Here is a 21248-nt window from a genome sequence, read left to right as displayed (position 1 = left end):
ACTGCGTCTCATCCCACAGAATTCCCTCACTACCCTGGGCCCTGTCTCCACCCAGATGATCCTCCTGCATACACCCCCTCCAGGGTTGGGATAAGGAAGTGTCTGCCCTCTCCTGGCCACCTGGGGGGGGAGGGGAAGACTTTCAGCAGGGTTTTAGTGAGGGATCCGCAGGATTGTTCGCAGCACTCAAGACCCCCAAGTTTGAATCCGGTCAAAAGAAAAATCCCAAGTTAGATGGTGAGGGGAACTTTGTTATTAATTATTTTAACCTCCCGTGTTTGGATGGATGTTTTGCTAATTTTAAGGAAACTCCTGATCACTGGGATTACTGTATAAATGCTTGCACCAATTAAACTCAGATTTCATTATCAACTTACTGCAAGCTTGGTATTTTCACCCTCTTGATATCACAAGCTACTTTGCTACATGAGTCCTGATAGAAGGTGAAAAAAGGTTACAGGACAAGATGGCTGTGTCTCTTTAGCTTGTTGGCTGACACACAATGACCTACTTTCGGCATTGTTGAAGTCCTGGATGGGGTCTGCCTGAAAATCTCTCAGTGCAAGACTAAGGACAAAATAACTTCCAATTCTTTTAGACAAAATCCCTTCATCGCCAAAACATTGAGAATATTATGTAATCGTAAACTGTGGTTTATCGCTGGAAATGCTTTTTTCAAAGATAACAGCCCAGTGCCTTGTCCAAAACACTGAGCAGGAAATACAAAGAGGAATCCAATGCCACTAACCATCATTGACACTAATGAAGGACAAATCAAGTGGTTAAATATGTGCCAATTCTAACTCATCACTGTATATGCTAGACCAGGAATGTTGTCTCAGTGATTAAAAGAACCATATCCAGAATATGCTGTGGAAAAGCCTGTTTGCTGTACCATCCAAAAAGTGAACTTGAGTATTGTGGTCACAATATTTCTGAATGTTTTATATATGTGAAAAACCATCTCAGCAAGACCGGAGGTGTAAATCAATAATACCTTGAATAGTCCAGTAGGGGAAGTTTTGTCTCTGTTGAATGCATACTGCACCAGCAATCATTCATAAGTATTCCTGCACTCCTGACCATGATCAACCACTGCCTCACTTGGTGCCCATCAGATCGTACTTCCGTATTTCAATCTCTCTTTGGACTTTCTTCTCCCATCACAATATTTTGAAAGCTTTAAAACATTACACCTGAGATTTTTTGACACCATTTTATATGAAGATATCATTGGCGTACTTCTGTAACCAGCTCCCGCTTAAGAGTGGTTTGCCCGATTACTATATCTATGTTCCAAGGTAACTTCATGAAGCAAGACCAACCTCTACTTCCTGCAGCTAGGTCCTTGTCCAGGTTATCTCAGTTGCAGAGACTTGCAGTACTACAGGTGTCCATCAACACTGTTTTCTACTATCAAGTACTTGAATGGACCACCAGGATAAACGTTATCCTATATACTTAACGCATCTTTTTTGAACCATTAACCCAATTTTAACCCAGACAGGTTATCATTTATTTTTAAAACTGAGTAGTTTTAAGCCACGACTTGGACACGCTACTGAAAGGTGACCAAGTGGGTATTTTAGGGCAACTTTGTTCATTACAGTCTGTAATTAGCTGAGTTTGGGAACTGTGGGAGCCCAGGTATGGCAGTTGAAGCCTTTACTCTTTATGCAGCTGTGACTGGCCAGGCACTTTCATCTGACCCCCATTTCAGCTATCCAAGATTGGCCACAGTCTCACTCTATCCTGTTAGAAAGAATACTATCTATATGATGTATGTTCCATATCTACAGCCTGTGCTTCTAGAGGATGACCCTTGGATGAAAAGGCATTCATCGTCTTTTGTAACCCATGTTAGCTGTGGTTGTGGGGACATGTGGTGACTAACATTCATTTGATAGCAGTTCACTACCTCCGATTGTAGAACTTCAATTTCATCTATTATCTTCAGTTGAGCTGATAACATTTTGAGTTATCTGCTACATAATAAAGACTGTCCATCTCATCTGACATGGCCATTTCTTTATAAATGCCCTGGCCTGTTGCATAAGAAAATACCACTCCCAAAGTAATTTGAGTCTTCTCTAATTTATTCACACATTGGCTAGGTTCACGAGAGCCTTCATTTTGAAAATTAATGATTTTGATGTTCAAAATGTTTCTCAAGATTTGTTGGCATCTGCAGTGATATTATTTTCAAAAGTCTGTTTACTTTTCAGGAATCCATAGTTTCTGCTTCTCAAAGGCCTGGTTCTCCATCGCTCAGACGTGCCATTTGCAGCCGCGTTAACTCTGGTTCTGGCTCCAGGCAGGGGTGCCTTTGATTGTTTGTGTACCATGTTTTCCTCTGCTGAAGTTATCTTCATAATGGCTCACCTGCACTTACTGTTTTTGCTCTTGGCATACATGGCACCCCTTACCCCTCTGTGGATTTGGGATGTTATCTTCTGTTCTGCTTAATAACTGAAGATATGTTGTGGTTTCAGTAAATGTGTATTCTCCCTCCTTATTCCTGCACTTGGAAAGTTAATTACTTTTTCATCTGGGTAAGGGTCATGTCTGGGTGCTAATACTAGTTGCACATATTCACTCAGATCCTTTGAGTTTCTTTCCTGTCGTCTTGTACACACAATGTTGAGTGGGTTGGTCTGATGAACGTGATATCTACCCAGGCAGTTAGCTGCTGAAATCCAAGGGTCTACTCTTCATTTGACTTTGCTGGATTTTGCCCATCACTAGGATGTCTTTATAGTGGCTGCTTATTAGTACTACTGTAGTCTATTCTGCAGTGCAACATTTCTTTAGTTAACACTTATCATGCACTTCACCTCCTGCATCACAGCATCCAGTACTCTTACATTCACTCTCTGCTAACATGAAGTGTGGGAGAATACTATTTACAAAAAACAAGGTATGTTATTCCAACAAACGCTGAAGCTACAAGTTCCAGTGAACCCCTACAAGATGTCAATAGCTGAAATAACATTGCTTTGCTTTTCCCAAGTAAACTTTAATATTACAAGGGAATGGCTCGAGATAGATCTCAGCAGGCCTGCAATGAATATATATGGGCCAAATCTACATATAATTAAACTAATCTACATATAGTACATTACAGTTAAGATATGGAAACGTGTCCGTCATTTCAAAAAGCCTGCTGAATTTTACTTAAAGGTTTATGCTTTCATGAACCGTGATTAAAGGTTCAGCTTCCCAGTTCTAGCTGCCAAATACTGGAATTATCTACCACCTGTCCTCCGAGCTGAGGAATTCTACTGGATCCTTCGTAAAAACCTCAAAACCTGGCTATTTAACTCCACAACTTAGCGTGCTACCTTACTACACCTTTTAACTTCTTCATGCTGCGCTAGATTCACCCTGCATAACTGCCCCTGCATCGGTTTCTGTATTGCCTCCCTTTTAACCAGATCTCTGCATTAACGCCCTACTGCCAGCTATGTTGTTTAAGGTAGCTATGTCATGTGCTTACTGTACGTACGCCTATGCCGAATTTGGGCCCATATAACTGGAACAAGCACCCTGGTGCCCACGGGTTTGTGTGCACTCTACAAATGTAATAAATAAATAAATGAATATGGATAAGTGAAAAAACGTTGCTGGAAAAGACGTTACAGTTACATTTACCCTAAAAACACTGAAATTCAGTAAAAAGCTTTGATAAAAGGACATTATGGCTGCAGCTCATCATAAAAAATAAAAATAAAACCCCAAACCAATATATATGCCAGCTGGATATAGATTGGGGCCATTCACAGTTGTGCTACTTTGCTGGGGGGGGAGGCTTCAGTCCTGGCCCGAGCACTGCAAACCATCCGATGACACAAAGTGGGATATGGCCATGTCTACTGGCCACTCTGCCCTAGGTTCCTCCAAGCCTCCTGATGGGCCCATTCAGCATTTCCTGCGGCCATGCCCACTGCACATTTTGGCTGCAAAAATGGTGATGGGTTATTCCCTGGCCTAAGCATGTCCTTCAGCCGTGCCCCGGCCCCAGGCAGGACATCCAAAGAAGCCAAAGGGACAGGTCTGTGCCCAGACCTAGTGGGCACTTGGCCCCAATAGCAGATCCAAATGCCACTGGCCATGGCCTGATGACCGGACCAGTGGTCACTTTGTCCAGGGCAGTGCCTATGGCCATGCCTCGGCCCAGCAATACCAACAGTGCGGCCCTGCAGTCACAGCCATCTTCCACTTATCATCGTGCACCAGTTTTGGCCATGCCCTGCGTCTAAATAACCGACCAGAAGTGGCCACTGAGCATGGCTGAAAGCGGTTTATTGGAAACAAGATGCTGAACATTATGGTATGTCATTTTACAGCATAAACATAGAAAGTATAGTTAATTTATGTTAGTCCTAAGGTGGGTGTTGAATTGAGACTTTTTCAGTTCAAAACTACAGATGTTAACAGCATTTTATAATTCAACAGTATAGGGTACTCAAGATGTTGTGTAAAGCGTGCAGCGTGCAACAGAACACACCATTGTTAATGGGTCTGTTGACGTTTTAAATTAAGGTAGGTTTTTGGTAAAGAGATTAATTACATTCATTCACTGTTGCTCTTTGAAATGTCAAGCTAACAGTGTACGGTATTGAAAGCATAATTGCATTATGCTCACTGATTATGTAAAGTTGTTACCATGTTTAGACAGCAATGTATCTAATTGATTAGGCTCATGTCATGAGCGTAATTTTAGGAGGGACAATGGTGTTTGTCCCCCATCCCCAACTTCTGTGGCACACCATTTTGTCCCACTCAATTGGCAGGGATGTCTTTCATTTAGATGTCATGCCCCCTGCCCCCAACATTTTCATCAAAGTTACTCCACTGGCTAATGGTGTTGGCCTTTCATTGGTGGGAATCTGTAACCAATTGGAATACTGTAATTCCCGTGAATTATGGCAGAATTAGGAACTATGGTTTTGAAACCACTGGTCTTTCTGCAATAAAGATGATATCTCTCACTCACAGGCCTACACAGACATTTCCCACCCACACCACCACCCCAGCCCAATCAGATCCCACCGCCACTCCCAAGACCCCCCCACCCAACCCCACGCCCCCATTCACTACTACACCCACCACACTCCTTTGTTGTTTTGAGGATTGCATTCTTTGAGTTCCATAGTAACTGCAGTATCCAACTACTTGGCTTGTGTAACGTTTACATTGCAATGGGATACCTCTTCTTAATGTGAGCAAACCGTGATTATCCAATGACAGAAATATTTAAAACAAAAACCAGAGTGTCTGATGCCAGTTGTAAGAGATGCAATATCTTTATCCTATTCTGGCAGCTGAAGACCCATTATTTATATCTGTTGTGATGGGATGAACGCAGAATTCTATAAGGGGATGCTATGCTCAAAAGTGGCCTACTTCTGTTTTCAAGGCTTAATGTCAGCTCCTTTAGCTCGCAAACAATGATCCTTGTCTTCCAAGGCAGTAATGTAGACGTGCTGCCCAACCACATTAAATGAACTTACTCCATGATTAACGATGTGTGTATGGACTGCACAAGCTGTCAAATATGCTTACAGAATGAAAAACAACTGAGGATATCAAGGAAAGTCTCAAATCTTAATACATCTGCACCGCTCACCACTAACTGCTGAATCATCTAAAACTGGATTTATCTGCGGCCGATGGAAATTTCCAACAATCCCGACTTTCTAAAATATCTTGCTTTTTTCTTTTTGCTTGATTTAAATTGTGATACAATTACATATCATGGCTTTGAATGATGAAATAATGTGTTGCTTGTTCTGAATATAGTCACACATGTTTAAGCTTCTCATCGAAATAGAGCAAGACATGTAAATGTTCATACTTCTCACTTTCACAGAAACATTTGATCTTTTAATTACTGTTTACTCAAGGCATGTACACGTAGCGTTCTAATTGTGTAACTAGTACAGCTTCCACTTTGCTGCACAAGTAGCACACCACGAAAATGTATTTCAGCCTCTGCGTTTCTTCAGATAACATGTTTTCGTAAACCATGGAAGCATTTAATACTCTTTGAATATGAGAAATGGTTGTACGGCAGGAAAATTCCACTATACCACTAGTAAGCACTGTGCTATAAACCTAAAATCTGGCCCCAGGCAAATGATTAGGGGGCACCAAATTGTCACTTTGCCTGGCAACGGCATCCTTGCATCAGGCCAGATAAACACTCTCGAAAACATAATCAATACTTTGCAGATAAATAATCAGCTATGCCCATGGTCCTCTAGTTATTACTTAAAATAGGAAACTTGTGGGGCATTATTAAAATGGAGACGCAAGCAGACGTTACCTGAATTCGCTATTGTTCCGCATGCTCCATCGACCCTGAAGGTCTGATAACACCACAGAACACCATTGTACTGGGAAGCAACATAGAACACCCACAGACATTACCTGTAAGGCAACAGGAGACTTGCCAGAAATACCCGAACCAGCAGAAAGGAAACCCAAAATGGCAGACATTCCCATGGCCGATCCGTCCTCAATCAAGGAGCAGGTTACTTCCAAATCCCTTAACACTGCGAGTGAACATCAGCGCAGCCTCTGGAAATGTACAAACTCTTACAAGAGGGCGGCCAGGGGAACACTGGGGCACAAAGGACTCTGACCAGAAGACCACATGGAGCAGCAGCCTCGCCCGACAGGTGTGGTTGAGTGTGCAGCCCAAGAGGACATAGCTTTGAGGAAAGGTGAACCAAGCCCCTAGCGCCGAGCTAGTAGGTGTGGAGCATTGCATACAATAGAGGGCTGACAGAGTTGGCAGATGCCTCCCACGTCCTAACAGCATTTCTTTAACCCTATAAACCAAATATAAACAATTCTGGGACAGTGTATTAGCACCCGGGGTCCCAGAGGCATATTAATAGATGACTGGTCTAAAAAGGTTTGGTTCTACAGTCCACCTAGAGTCAGCAACTTCCCGAGTCTCATGAAAACTTTAACGACATGCTGGTAAAAGATCTGCACGTTTCCTTCAAGGTTGCTAAGAGCAGCAGTATATGTCAGAACAAGGATGAGAAAGCCACTTGAAGGCAAAAGAAAGGGCATCAGCATCAGTGCTGCAGATATTAGCCAGACTCAACGTAAGACAGGAGAGTCTACGTACATTCAAAAGACTGTAAAGTACAGCGTAAACAAGGTGCAAAGGAAACCCCAAAAAAGCTTCGGTGGAAGCCTTTCTAGAAGCATTTAGAAAGCTAAGCTCCCAAAAAAAATCCATGGCAGCATCTCAAATAATGGCTGAGGGCCAAGCAGAATCTATAGAATTTGAGGAGATTACTATTTTAAGAACATAATGCTTCATCTAAACATTGCAGGCCCTGAACTGAAGGAGGACTTGTATAAAACCTTTCAATACAAACTATCAACAGTAGGCTAATATCCAGCCTTGGATTTTAATGTCTCTCTTTCCAGGGCTCCCCAAAGTTCTTGGGACCACTGCTAGGCTTACTTTAGCAGGGCTTTGGTTGGGCGTCTGCCAATTCAGGCTTTCCTGGCTCTGGTAACCTTTTTGGCTTTCCCAACCTCGGATAACAAATTCTCCTTGTTTTCCTAGCCTCCCCAAAGCTCTTTTGTTTTCATATAGGCCAACTTTTGCGTGGCCTCAGTTGGGCATCTGCACGTTCAGATTTTCCTGGCTCCTGTAACCATTTTGGCTTTCCCATTCTTGGAATGTCTCTCTTTCCAGGGCTCCCCAAAGCCCTTTGGCCCTCTGGTCGCCTTACTTTAGTGGGGCATCAGTTGGCTGTCTGCCCGTGCATGCTTTTCCTAGCTCCTGTAACCTTTTAGGCTTTCACAGCCTTGGATACAGCTGTTCACCCCGCTCAGTGGCGTTACCTCATTGGGAGCGTTTGCTTCCCTTGCTTGGCCCTTCTCCGCAGTTGGTGCACTTCTCTTGTGGAGATTAAGGATCCGATCTCTCCGCTGTGGTCTGGCCTTGGCGTCTGTTGATGGGCCCAAGGCCCACCACTGCTTACGTGTGGTACCTCCAACAGGTAAGACTGTCTCTTCACCATTTCTCGCTCGACTTCGGCTTTGTTGCCGTTCAGGACAACAGCGTTCCAGCGTCTTGCTAGCAATCAGCTGGCTCCTCATGTTACCACTGACTCTGCTATCTAGAGTGGCTTTGCCACTCCAGGGCGTCCTACCTTCAGAGTATCGCCTCTGCGTAGGATTCTCTCTCCTCCATTCCAAGTTCCCGAACTAATTTGTTTTTCCACAATACAGAATCTCTCCTTCGTCTCCTCACTTAAGCACTCCTCCTCCACTCCCTACTTAGTTTGCCATTGTTCTTTTTCTGCCACTTGATCTCCTCTCCTCCTCTCCAGTGGATTCCTTTTTCTTCTTCAGCTTCCTCCACGTCCAGTGAACACATGTTCCCAGCACCAGCGCCTGCCCTATTTCACATTGCTCTTCCTAACCTTACTATAAACTCCCACCACACAACTGCCATTTCCCCCAGGGGCACTTCAGATCAGATCACGGCATATGTCCACTGTGTTCTTAATATACATTCTAGAGCTGCATCTGTGTATGGGGTAATGACTGTTCATTTAGTTTGGCCGTTCCCTTTGGGAATACAGTTCTATGATCACAGGAGGCACACAATTCCACTGCTCTAGGGAGCGGATTCTGGTGCTACTGTCCCTCTACTGACAAAGACTTGGTTTCTGCTGGCAAACACCACTTACTATGCTTTGACTTTATGCGGGACCTTGTGATAATCACTCATCATCACTCTGTTCAAGAGCATAGGTGAGAGCTGGCACCAGCTTGCTTTTTCCTGCCACCTGCAGTATCAGCATGTACTGTCAATATCATGGAAAGTAAGCACCTACAACTCTTGTGGTGTTACCTTTAATAGATATCAGTATTGACAACAGTACTTGCTTAAAGTATATGCTAAGGAGGATCAAGCAATTCACATGTAACACACATCCACACATAACCCTTTTGAGTTACATTTACTAGATATCAGTAAAAACATGACTGCATGCTGTTCATCTATGCGATGAGAAAGGCTGAGCAAGTCCCACCATACAGAATTTACTTACAAAATGTGTTTTGTGCAGGTTTGAAATGTAGTTATGATTTTCAATGTTCAAACACAGATTATTAATAACCACATATTGATTAAGATAAACAATTCCATTATTCACCTACCTTTGTTGAACTTTTGGGAGAATGAACTCTGTTGTAGACCTATAAAACAATGAAATATGTGTAATTAACTATGCAAGATATGCCGTGCAACACCTCTGACAACTGCACACCATTCACTGAAGATATTATACAAGAATCCGTGTCACTTAAAGCACATAACTATTATTTTTCTTTAACGTAATGTGGCACAGAAGGCAGGCAGGTACATGAATGTTCCTCTGCAATTTACAGCAGAGAAAAATTCCTCCAAAACCTAATAAGTGTCAAAAGGAACCAGCATGCCTACAAAAATAGCCCTGACAAAAAGAAAATACTTCACTTATACAATCAGCTCTTTTCTTTTAACAATTCTTTTCATTATTTACTTCACTTATACAACCGTGAACTGCAGCTTTGGTTTGCCCCATATTCGAAAAAAGCAGGTACTTTTTTTCTATCTCAGATGACCTTGATGACGAGTGAGTGCAACCTTAATTAGAAACCAATTGTTAAATATTAGCCAATCAGAGTGCTTGGCACACAGGCTGTCTCCACTGATACAAGTTTGTGTGCTGAGAGGTCTGATGGCTTCTCCCTCACAGACCTCCTCACCACCCAGTCCACACCACCCCCCTTTTGTAATTATGCTTACCTTTAGCCTGGTTTCGTTCTGGTCTGTCACTCCTAGGCCACATCTCTTCCACCACACCTTGGACACCTTGGCAAAAGAAATGAGGCTCTTTCTTTAGAGCTCGATTTCCTTCATCAGACATTGTGCAGTGAATGAGTTGTGACCTTGGAGTAAGGTTGATACCCCAACATGTGTTATGGAAGTGAAGTGCACATAAGCAAAGAGGGCTTCAATGAATCAAGGTTTTTGCTTCATTAGGATCCAACTAGAAGCTGTTTAACACCCAGATGAGATTTACAGTGTAAGACTGATGGAGATTCTTCATGCCATGCCAACCAAAACAATGCCCTAACGACATGCATAAAGTGCTCAAAAGTTACTTATGTTACAGTGAACCCAGAGACTCTTCAGGTACTCAACTGAGTACAACACCTCCACAGTTAAGCTACATACTGTATATGTGCAGGAACTGGGAGATGTGATGAATCTGATGGTGTCATCACTACTTTCCAAGTGGCGGCTTCCCCTCATGCATCCATTCGCGTGAGAAGCCCTTCCCACTACAGCATACTGAGTGGGTCCGCCTGAGGGAAGAGGGGACACAGGGGCATTTTGGCAACAGGACCGAAAAAGACTAGATGCAAAGGAAGTAAATAAGAAACAACAAACAGTGGCAGATTGTTTAAAGAAGCATAGCAGAATAAAGTTAAAACTTTTCACGTTTGCAAGTGTGCGCAATACGCATATGAGAAAGACCTGGAAGGAGAGCATACCAGGCACTACCAGTCACAAGTGTTTTGTTTATGAGAAGAAGTGTTTTCCACATAAGAAAAAGCCCTGGCAGCAGAGCATACCAGGCACTGCAAGTCGTAAGTGTTTTTGTAGTGAAAAGAAGTAATTGCATATGAAACAAACCAGGCAGGAGAGTATACCGGGTTAAACCAAAGTGTGCAATTTATAAAATACCATACATGAGAAAGTCCTGAGAAGGATACATCAGGAAGTAACTAAAGCATGTGATTGAGAGATATCAAGGAGTAAGAAGAAACATGGCAGGGGAGCATACCAGGTGGTCTATCAAGAATCAGACTGTTAGCCAAGCTGTTTTGTATAATAAACATATTTGATTGAAAGGAATTTAAGAAACCGGTATAAAGCTGAGTGAAGAGAAATCCATGGGAAGGGGATGACCCACTGGAACTGTGAACTTTATCCTCTTGAAACTTTTCAGTTGGACTTCAGCATTTTCCTTTTTGAACATTTGTACACCATCCAAGGCCAAAGACATTTCCCCTTATAGCTCCACCACCTCAGGCCACTCATCTCACAGGCAAATTCAGAAACAATCGCAAGAGTCATAATTGGTGCAAAAATAGACTACCGTGGTAGTTTATTAGTAGGTCTAAAAAAAGGAGATGTCCAAAGATTACAGATAATGCAGAATAGGGCAGTCAGAGTGGTTTTAGGGCTGACCCAAAGAGACCATGTAACAGAGGCTAGGCGCTCTTTACACTGGCTTCCGGTGGAAGCACGCATTAAGTACAGGATCCTGACAATTACCTTTAAATGCAGACAAGGCAGCATGCCAAACTATCTACAGAACGTCATTACCGAAAAAGTATGCAGTCGAGATTTAAGACCTTCCGGTCAGAATCTACTCAATTCCTAGGAGTAGATCCTCAAAAGCCGAGAAAGGACCCTTCCAATTCGCTGCCCCAAAATCGTGGAATCAACTTCCTCGCTCACTGAGCTGTCAAACCTCTCTGGAGAGTTTCAAGAAAGATCTGAAAACATATCTATTCGCATACATTTCACAGACCGCTTTGCCAGAAACCACTATGGATAAATTACTGTGTAGATGCGATGTCATGTCTTGTATTTTGTTTGTCGTATTATTTGCACCTTAATGCCCAAGGGTCTACAGTGCGCTATATAAATGATGTAAAGTAAAGTAAAGTAATACACATGGCCTAGCTAAGTGTTTCCTGTGTAAATAGCCAAGTTTTCAACTGCCTGTGAAAGGTCCAGAAGGATTATTCTCACCTTGGCTGGTAGGGTATTCCAATGTTTAGCAGCTATGGTTGGAAAGCTACTGCCTCCGTCTTTCTGTAATTTGATTCTTGGTGTGGAAAGCATGTGCAGTTGTGCAGAGCGCGTAAGTTTGTTGGATTGGGATCTGGAGACTGTCTGCCAGGTAGGTGGGCACAGACTTATGTAGGCATTTGTGTGTCAGAGTAAGAGTTTTGAAGAGGACACTCTCTTGAACAGAAAGCCAAAAGGCGTTCCTTCTTGTCATGGAGCTGTGAGAGTTTTTGGGAATATTTAGCACTGCTCTGAGGCTGTTGTTTTGTATAACCTGTAGCTTTTTGATGTTTTGGTTCTTGGTGCCGGCGTAGAGGGCATTGCAGTAGTCCAACCTGGACAGGATGAGAACTCTGTCTAGTGTGATGCAGCTGTCAGGAGATAAAAAAGGTCTGCAAGCATTGATCAGTTTAGATGTGTAGGCGACTGCTGAGGCTGTGGCATTGACTTGTTTAGATAAGGTCAGGGCTGAGTCCAGGTAAAAACCTAGAGTTTTTACTACCTTAGACACCTTAATGGTGTTGCCGTCTATATTGAAAGCTTTATAGGTGTCATCAAGTTTGTTAAGGCGCGATTGCGATCCTAGGAGGAGAAGTTTGTTCTTTTCATCTTTCAAGCATACGCCATGGTGGGCCATCCAGGTTTGGATCGTTTAATAGATAGCGTTGAGAGAGGCTGAATCGATATCATGGGTGGGAACCAGAAATAAGGATGAGGATTTGGGTGTCATCTGCATAGTTGATATAGGTGACACCCAAGTTATCCAGTCGGTCAAATAGGGCTTTTGTGAAGATTTTATAGAGTGTCGGTGAGACACACAAGTCTTGAGATACACCACAGGTGACCGGGCTTGGCTGTGCAGCTGCACTGGGTGAGAATACTCTCATCCATCTGTCAGTAAGGAAAGATTGTATCCATTGGATAGCTTTTGGTGAGAAGCTGGCTGCTAAAGAAAGATGTTTGCAGAGTATTTTATGACTGACCAGATCAAATGCTGCAGAGAGGCCAAGTAAGAGGATCATGGCTAGTTTACCTTTGTCTTTTAACTCCTCCATTTGGATTTTCAAGTCCAGAAGTGCGGTTTCCGTCCCATGTCTAGGGCGAAAACCTGATTGTCGGCTTCCAAGTAGTTTTGGATCTGGAGAGCCGCTACTCTATCTAGTATTTTGAGTCGGAAAGTCAATGTTGTAATAGGTCTGTACTTGGTCGGAATGTTGGGGTCAAGCAGTTTTTTTTTTTAGAAGGAGGAGTACCCACGCGTTTTTGAGATTTGATGGGACAATTTGAGATTGGATCAATCCATGCACAATGCTCAAATACCTCAGCTTGTGCGCATTCCGAGGCGGGTAACACTCACAGTCCTCCTTACGATGCCTGTAGGCTAAGATGTTTCCTTCATTAACGCCATTCGTTTCGGATACTTCGCTACTGCCTGAAGAGTTACTCCATGCACAATGTTCAAATACCTCGGCTCGTGTGCATCCTGAGGCGGGTAACACTCACAGTCCCCATTACGATGCCTGTACGCAAAGAAGTTTCTTTCATTTTAACACCCTTCGTTTCCATCCCGGTCAGTCTCTATATAGGATCAGTGTGCTAAAGACTTTAAGTGTGGTCAATACTCTCAAACACCACTATTACACCAGTTATCCACCGTGGTGTTGTGATGGCTGATTCATTAATACTTCGTATTCTGCCCATCATGATACCACCACTCCTCCTTCAACAATGAGACCAATCAGGTAAGTACTGATGGTTAGGTATTCAGATATTCACAGATAATTCTAGTTCTCTCCCGGACCAGATTGTCAGTCACAGTCTCCATTTCAATGGTAGGAACAATCAGTAAAAGTTACATTGAAATACAATTTGTGTACATTCTGTTTTCATTACCTCCTGACTCTGTTTTTTCACAATCTAATTCATGATATAGTAGCCTACAGGAAGCATGAGATTCCACTCTATATGCATATCTCATGGCTTACAGGAAGCACGATAGATCACACTCTATATTCATACTTTGTGGCTTCTGAGATTCTACATGTTCTATCTAATTCATCTCTCTCTGTCGTAACCTCCTTTGCATATCACCACCTCTTTTTGACAACACTGCTCTCTTCAAAATCACAAATTGTACTTGTGCGATATTGTGTCTTGCCTCTAGAAAATGACTGGCTACTGGGAACTTCAAATTCTTTGTTCGAAGGGTTGACTTGTGCTCAGTCGACCTGGTTTTGGCCTTACGCATGTTCATCCCTATGCAATAAAAGCCACAAGGGCATTTAAGGCCACACACCACGTTTGCTGTGTCACAAGTACTCGAATGTTTCAGAGGAATTTGTATGCCTGTATAGGGATGTCTTAGAGTCACCTTTTAGAATGTTGCCTCAGTGCTGGCAGTTGTGACACGGCTGTGTCCCTGTATATTTAGCCTTGTTCTGATGTTCCTTACATTCGAGTTTTACCAATGTTGCTTAATGCCATGCTTTTTTTGTATACAAATACTGGTACAGCTGAAAATAATCTCTCTAGATTACTGTCCCATTTCATAATTTACCAGTTCCGTTTGATTATTCCTTTAATCTTTCAGCTTTGAACTGAGTATGTAGTGGCATACACAGGTGGTGGATTTTCCTTCGTCGATTTAGATTTGAGCAAGTCTTCTCTTGAGATCTGTTCTGCCTTATTGTATACAGTTTCTATTATTTTCGTATATCAAATTTCTGTTGAATACATTTTTCTATCAGATGTTTTGCCCGAATTTTATATTCTTCAGCAGATGACAGGTTACGTATGTACCTCATAAATTGGATAATCGGGATACTTTCCAGTGTTCATTTAGGATGGAAACTTGTTGCTAGGAGTAGACTGTTACAATCTGTATTTTTAGTAAATATTTTAGTGTTGAACATGTTGTTGTAAAGGTGCGCCAGAAGGGCAAATAACAATGTATACACAACATTTATAGTCATTAAACTTTGCATTAAAAAAAATCAAACATGTGAAATGTGTGCTAAATTTACTAAATATTGCACACTGCAAATAATAACAAAAGCAGCACACATGTAATACTATTAAAAACACAGATAGAAACAGTTTAAAATATCTATTAAAAGCAAATATTCACACAACACATTACATTACTTTCACTAAAGCATTTTAGAGCAAAACCAAAATTTTACAAGACAAAATCATGGTTAGTTAAGGTAACCATAATTGATTTTAATATTTTTTTAATGTATTAATACAGTTTAATATGTTTTTACCTTTACTTTATTATTTCTAATGTTTGTAGACTACATTTACCTTTTGTAAACAATTATTTTAATTTGTTATATATGTCTATATATATATACATATATATATATATGTATAGAGAGAGAGAGGGAGAGAGATTACAGTGGGCCTCATTACGACCCAGGCGGTAAGTTACAGCCTGGGTCGTACCTTTACCACCATGGCGTAAACTACGTTTACGCCATGGTGGTTGGCGGACTTACCGCCCCATTCCGAGGTTGGCGGGGTGGTAAGTCCCCAATCCCCATTTACCCTTCCCCATTCCCATTTTTGCCCCATAGGGCATAATGGGAGTGGGGAAGGCGTTAATTACGCCACCGTAAATTACGGTGGCGTAATTAACAACATGGTCCCTTAGCGCCATGGATTTTAACACCTGCTAAAAGCAGGTGTTAAATCCGCCATGGCGCTAAGGGACCTCGGAATCAGGCGGTAAGGGTCGGCGCTGTTTACGCCGCCGTAAACCCCTTACCGCCTGGGTCCTAATGAGGCCCAGTGTGTCAGTCGCTGCCCTATAACATGTTTACATTATAGACTTTTGCCAAAATTCTAATGCCAATTACTTCTGGCTCGCTGGATGGTTTCTGGATAAAATGTTCCAAAAGAAAAGTTTGTCCCATTCATTTCCAAACTTAAAATGTCGGGATAATTCTTTAAAAAGGTAGAAAAGTTATTAAGAAAACAAAAAACTCTACCCTCAGGTTAGTCCTATTAATGTTTCCATAGAGAAAAAGTGCTTTGGTTGAACACGCATGGCACGAAAACGGATAGACAGATTTGCACCAAATAAGAAAAGACTTGGGAACAAAGCCTTCACTGGTTTGCCTTTGGTTGTTTGGGGTAAATTCGTCCAGTAGTTTTTAAAACATTTGAGGGAGAAGGTGATGCCCCCTGCTCCCAAAAATCCTACACATCTCCATTGGTGCCACCTTTTTTTTGCTCGACATGAGCAATCCCTATAGTAATATCGAAGGAAGACAAAAGTTAAGTGTTCACAATTATATTTGTCGGAGGAAAGAAGTGTTTTCATATCTTTTTTTTCTTTTTTTCTTATTAATTTGTTTAGTTGCATAACTACTTTTCAAATACATATAAACATACAATTATTTCATTTCTACTTATTTCATTTAAGATAAAACTTTCAATCAAATTTCAAATTGCATGTTTAAAATCCAACCTTAAAATTTGCAATTAACTTGTAATTCTAAAACTCACTTGAATGAACATGCAAAAACAGAGAAAGAAAGGCAAAGCACAGGAGGTCTGAGGGTAAGGGGAAAGGGACGCAGGAAAGAGAACAGCTCCAACCTAACTTAATAATGTGAGAAATTCATCATCCTTCCCCTTCACCCTTCCTACTATGACTATCTTCGGGTACTGTCCTTTCTAAGAAGTGTACAATTGCAACTTTTACCGATACATTTGGGCATGTAAAGACCCATTGCCAAATTTCCTGTGCATTTAAATGGACCGTAAACTCAAACACTCTTTGGAAAAATTGAGAGTCACAATCAAGGCAGGACAATACACCAATAAGTGTTTCAATGTTTCAGGTTCACATTCATTTAAGCAATATCGACAATGTATTAAGTTTTTCAAGATTATTCCTCTTCGCACCAATACTTCACGAGTATGCCACAAGTTGAACCTAAAGCGCATGTACTGAGCTTGAATGTGTGGTGAGGGGCATTTAGTCAAATATTCCGCCATTTGTCTATACCTTTTTGCTCCAAACAACGAAATGTCAAAATCATTGTATTGTGCACATAACTCCATATTCTGTATCCAGTCAAGTTGACAGGGGTTCATTTTTGCTCGCCCAGGATTGGTCATTAGTAGTTCCAGATCGATAGCTGCTTCTGACATAGCATTATATGTTGTTTTGCACCACGTTTTTGATAGTGTATTACGATCTGATAGTAAGTGTTTTGCTGCTATGCCCAACACATTGTGCATTTGAATGCTCAGTATACATTTACGTAGTAGGGAGCACATTTTCCATAATAATTGGGAATACAAGGAAAGTGACCCCAATTCGAATCGGATCAAAGGTAGGGGGGTGGAGTTAGGCAAATTCAGAACTTTCTTCCAAAAGCTGGCTTCCATTTTGTTCCAATCTTCTTTTTTTATAGTGCAGAAGGCCTCCATGCCGTATATCAAGATTGGGATTACTTTCATTTGGTAGAATGAGAGAACATGCTTGAGTGAGAATTTCCCAAACTTGTATGCTAGTATTTTGGCTTGCGATGTTAGAGCTTGAAGCTTGGAATCTAATTCGATTCTATGATGAATTTGATTAATAGTATTTGAGAACACTATTCTAAGATATTTATAATGGTCCACTTCGGCCAAGATGGTATTTTGAATTCTCCACGGGCCCTTTTGTCTTCTTTTTATTTTAGATGGTTTTGGCGTACATACCACCAGCTGTGATTTGTTGATGTTTATAATCATGTTATTCTTTTTTGTGTACGAGTCTAAGGCGTGTAACATATTCTGCAGACCACTAGGTGTTTGGGACATAATTACCAAATCGCCGGCGTACAATAGATATTTTATTTTTTTTATTTCCTAGCTTTGGAGCATCACACATGATATTAGTGAATATGACCCTATGTCCAAGATGAAAAAATTGAATAAAAATGATGCAAGTGGACATCCTTGTTTCAAACCTCTCTCCGTGGCTATCATTGCTGTTAGGAGCCCTCAATACGTTAAACGTACTTGCATTGTGGTATTCGTGTGGAGTAGCATGATCAAGGTTAGTATGGAAGTAGGCCAATTATGTTTTTTCAGTTTACTCTATAGTATGGTTCTGTCAATCGAATCGAAAGCTGCCTGAAAATCGATAAATGCCAAGTATAGTGATTGGCCTTTTTCTGCATATTGCTGTTTTATCAAGTTCAGGCATAAGATGTTAGGGGCCGTACACAACCCTGACACAAAACCTGCTTGAAAAGGATCAATTAGATGTTGGTCTGTGGTCCATTTGTTTAATTCTTTTAATAATAGTCTTCCATAAATTTTGCCCGGCACATCCAGCAGTGAGATTGGTCGGTAGCTGGTTGGAAGTTGGCGATCTCCCTTTTTGAATAGGGGTACAGTTATGGCATGAGTCCAGCTGTTAGGGATTACTTGCTCTTGATTTATGGCCATAAATATTTTGTACAATATAGATGCCCCATGTTTTCATATCAGGGTACAGGTGGGGAGGGAGAAAGAGAACCACATGGGCAGTGGATTAGTATGGTGTTTGCTCTGAAACCTGCTCATCATTTCCTACACCTGCTGTAGTTCAAGGGTTTTGTTCAAGGGTTTGTTCAAGGGTTTTATTGCGATAAGTCTGATCTTCGTAACTCTCTCTTAACTCAAGGTTTTTCACTTAATGCTTGTGTATTGGCCAAATTGTACACTTTTAAAATGTAGCCTGTGAAACCACTGCATTCAAGATATATATTAAGAAAATGTCAACAAGTGGATCTAGAACAATTCCATTAGAGGTGAGGTCTTGCACATTAGGCAGATAAAAAGAAAACTATGTTTAAAAAGGTTTTGTTTAGAGAACCCTCCTATCAGTCAGTTAATGCAGCATCATACTATTTTTTGTTCTCGATGTAAACAAGCTGTAAAACGAGCTTATCAGTGGACATTATTAAAAAATAAGTCAGATTCTCAAATATACCAATGACTATTAATTGCTTTCCTCTGTGGGCATACATTATTTCAATCCAAGTCCCTGAAATGAAAATTTACTTTTAAAAGATGTGCCAAAGAATTTTCACCTACTGACAGGTTTCACATTTAATACCCATATGCCAAGGTTTCACTACGATGCAACTCATGAAAATCTGATAATATTTGTAAGTTCGAGATTCATCTATTTCAGTAAATAATATGAATCTAATTAATTCAACACCAGTGTCTTGCACTCTTTTGGGCCACAACAGTTTAAAGGACACTGGTCCTTTGGTTCATATCGTGCATGGGGCAAAGATGTTATCACAAAACACTCAATGGTTGAAAGGGCAACAATGTTAACAATCTACAGAGCAGCAATTAAACGGCAGATTCATTCACCCATTCACCCAGTAAAGTCTACTAACATATTTGCAGGCAATTAGCAAGATGCAAATCTATGTAATGAGAAAGTCAGATAAGAAAGCTGAATTCTAGAAATAGAAGGTAGCTTGCACTACTTGCAAAATATGACTGTCAGCATGAAAGAGTACATTGCAGATGAAGTTCATGTCCTGTGGGGAAGTGGCGCACCAATGCCTGCATGTCATGAATGTGAAGGGGGTGGGGACATGGCCAAGCCACTAGCGTATATGCGCCCAGGAATAACATTCTCTCGGCTTGACAGTCGTAGCATTTGTTTTTGGATACACTAGTTGTCGCAGAACTAGTTGTCCAGAAGACAAAAACGAATAACTGTCTTCTTAAAACAAGAGTGCCACAGTCTAAAATCCCCCAACTAGAAGCAGGCCTCCGCCTGGATACAGAACAAAACTAATGATCACTAGTAATTGTGCCTGTCTTAACCCTACAACAGAAAAGGTACTGTCTAAAAGTCCACACCCCCAATTCTCACCAAATTGTACTCCCCTACGCTCGGCCATATCCAATCTATTTGGATTATAACGAGGAACAAAGAAAATATTGATCAACTTTAGCCTTTGATTGGAAATCTTTGGACTACATAACATTAATCTTTGGGTGGCCATAGTTGAAAAGTAGGCATTTGTTTACTAATACATATTTTGGTATTAAAAAAAACAAGGGAAAATTATATCAAGTACATTTAAGGACATTGAGTCCCATTAAAAGTATGTGCCTCCATAAAACTCCAGCACACAACTTCTCTCTGACTTGTAACATCCTATTAATGTTTAATTGCAAATAGGGGAAACACCACTCTGCATAGCAGTCGTTATTTAATGGCTACTGCTGCTATATGCTCATTTCTAAACAACAGCATGGCTTCCGGTCTATTCTCCATTGTAGAATAGACTACACTCAAAAAATAAGAAAAAATATTAAAAAAGCTGCAAAAATCGACAGAGGAAGCAACTACCTGATCGGGCACACATACAACAAATCTCCACCCGAACTGCTAGATACGTATAACGCACCACTCCGGTCGACACTGGCCGCAGGCATGGCTACCCGCACACATCAGAATGCAGCAACAACTATGACACATTCAGCACTCACACCATCTCATCTCCTGACTCCTCTCAGCACCCATTCACATGCCTGACATCGTACGTTGTCTTCTACCGGAGCCTGGCCAGCCCTGCTAAGCCTTACTTGGTCAAATTACTCTGGACTTCGGTACCCGAGGGTGCTCCCACCACCAGTGCATTGAGACTATACTAATGGTAAAAGATGCTATATAAAGGATAACTACAATACGATACTTTAAGAAGAAATCTAACCGTTAATATGAAAAATACAATTTAGATTGTAGAAATACTCCCAAAAGAGAAGTAGTAAACTAGCGGAAGTGTTGACTTGTATCTGGGCTCAACATTGCTCGAAAATATCAACACAGAATAAATGTACTATTCCAGGTTCAAGATTTGTTTCGGCTCAAAGGACCACTGGCCCACTGAAAAAACACTCGCCTGCAGTACTCTCGAAAGGGAGAGTGGGAGGGCGAGCACAATGAGTCATCTGGAGCCTTCCTCTCCCTTTTGTGACAACATTGCTCAATGCCAGTCTCATCTCTCACATGCAGCGCAGACATCACAGATGCATCAGGCTTCAAGGTCACACAAGGGACATCCGTAACCACCAGCCTGGGAAAGCTCAAAGAGCAAAGAAGCAATAGTCGTACAGTACGGCGTGACAATGTAAACGAGTGTCGGTGTATGCAAGCCTGGCCTTTAATGCTGTCTTTGCAGGATTTATGCATTCTCGCGCCCCTCTGTTCTCCACTGTAAACAATACAGTGCGATGTGTGCAGCTCGCACTTACAAAATACGTGTTCGATAATTTCACACGAATCCAAACAGATCTCCAAGCTGATGTTCAAGGTACATAATAGTTGAGTCAC

The 21248-nt window shown here is 41.5% G+C and overlaps 1 protein-coding gene across 3 annotated transcripts in view; it reads right to left on the bottom strand.

Moving 5' to 3' along the window:
• Window positions 1-21248, bottom strand: part of ANK3 (ankyrin 3) — a 2768233-nt gene that overhangs the window by 2358367 nt on the left and 388618 nt on the right. For all 3 annotated transcript variants that reach the window (XM_069611214.1, XM_069611216.1, XM_069611217.1), the window contains exon 3: window positions 9202-9240. In XM_069611214.1, coding sequence (XP_069467315.1) covers window positions 9202-9240 — 39 coding nt within the window. The remainder of the gene's footprint in view (window positions 1-9201; window positions 9241-21248) is intronic.

The sequence above is a fragment of the Ambystoma mexicanum genome, chromosome 8 (genome assembly GCF_040938575.1).
Source record: "Ambystoma mexicanum isolate Mex_15411 chromosome 8, UKY_AmexF1_1, whole genome shotgun sequence".
Classification (NCBI taxonomy): Eukaryota; Metazoa; Chordata; class Amphibia; order Caudata; family Ambystomatidae; genus Ambystoma; species Ambystoma mexicanum.
The sequence above is the reverse complement of the archived record's forward strand: the minus strand, read 5'-3'. Positions and strand labels throughout refer to the sequence as shown.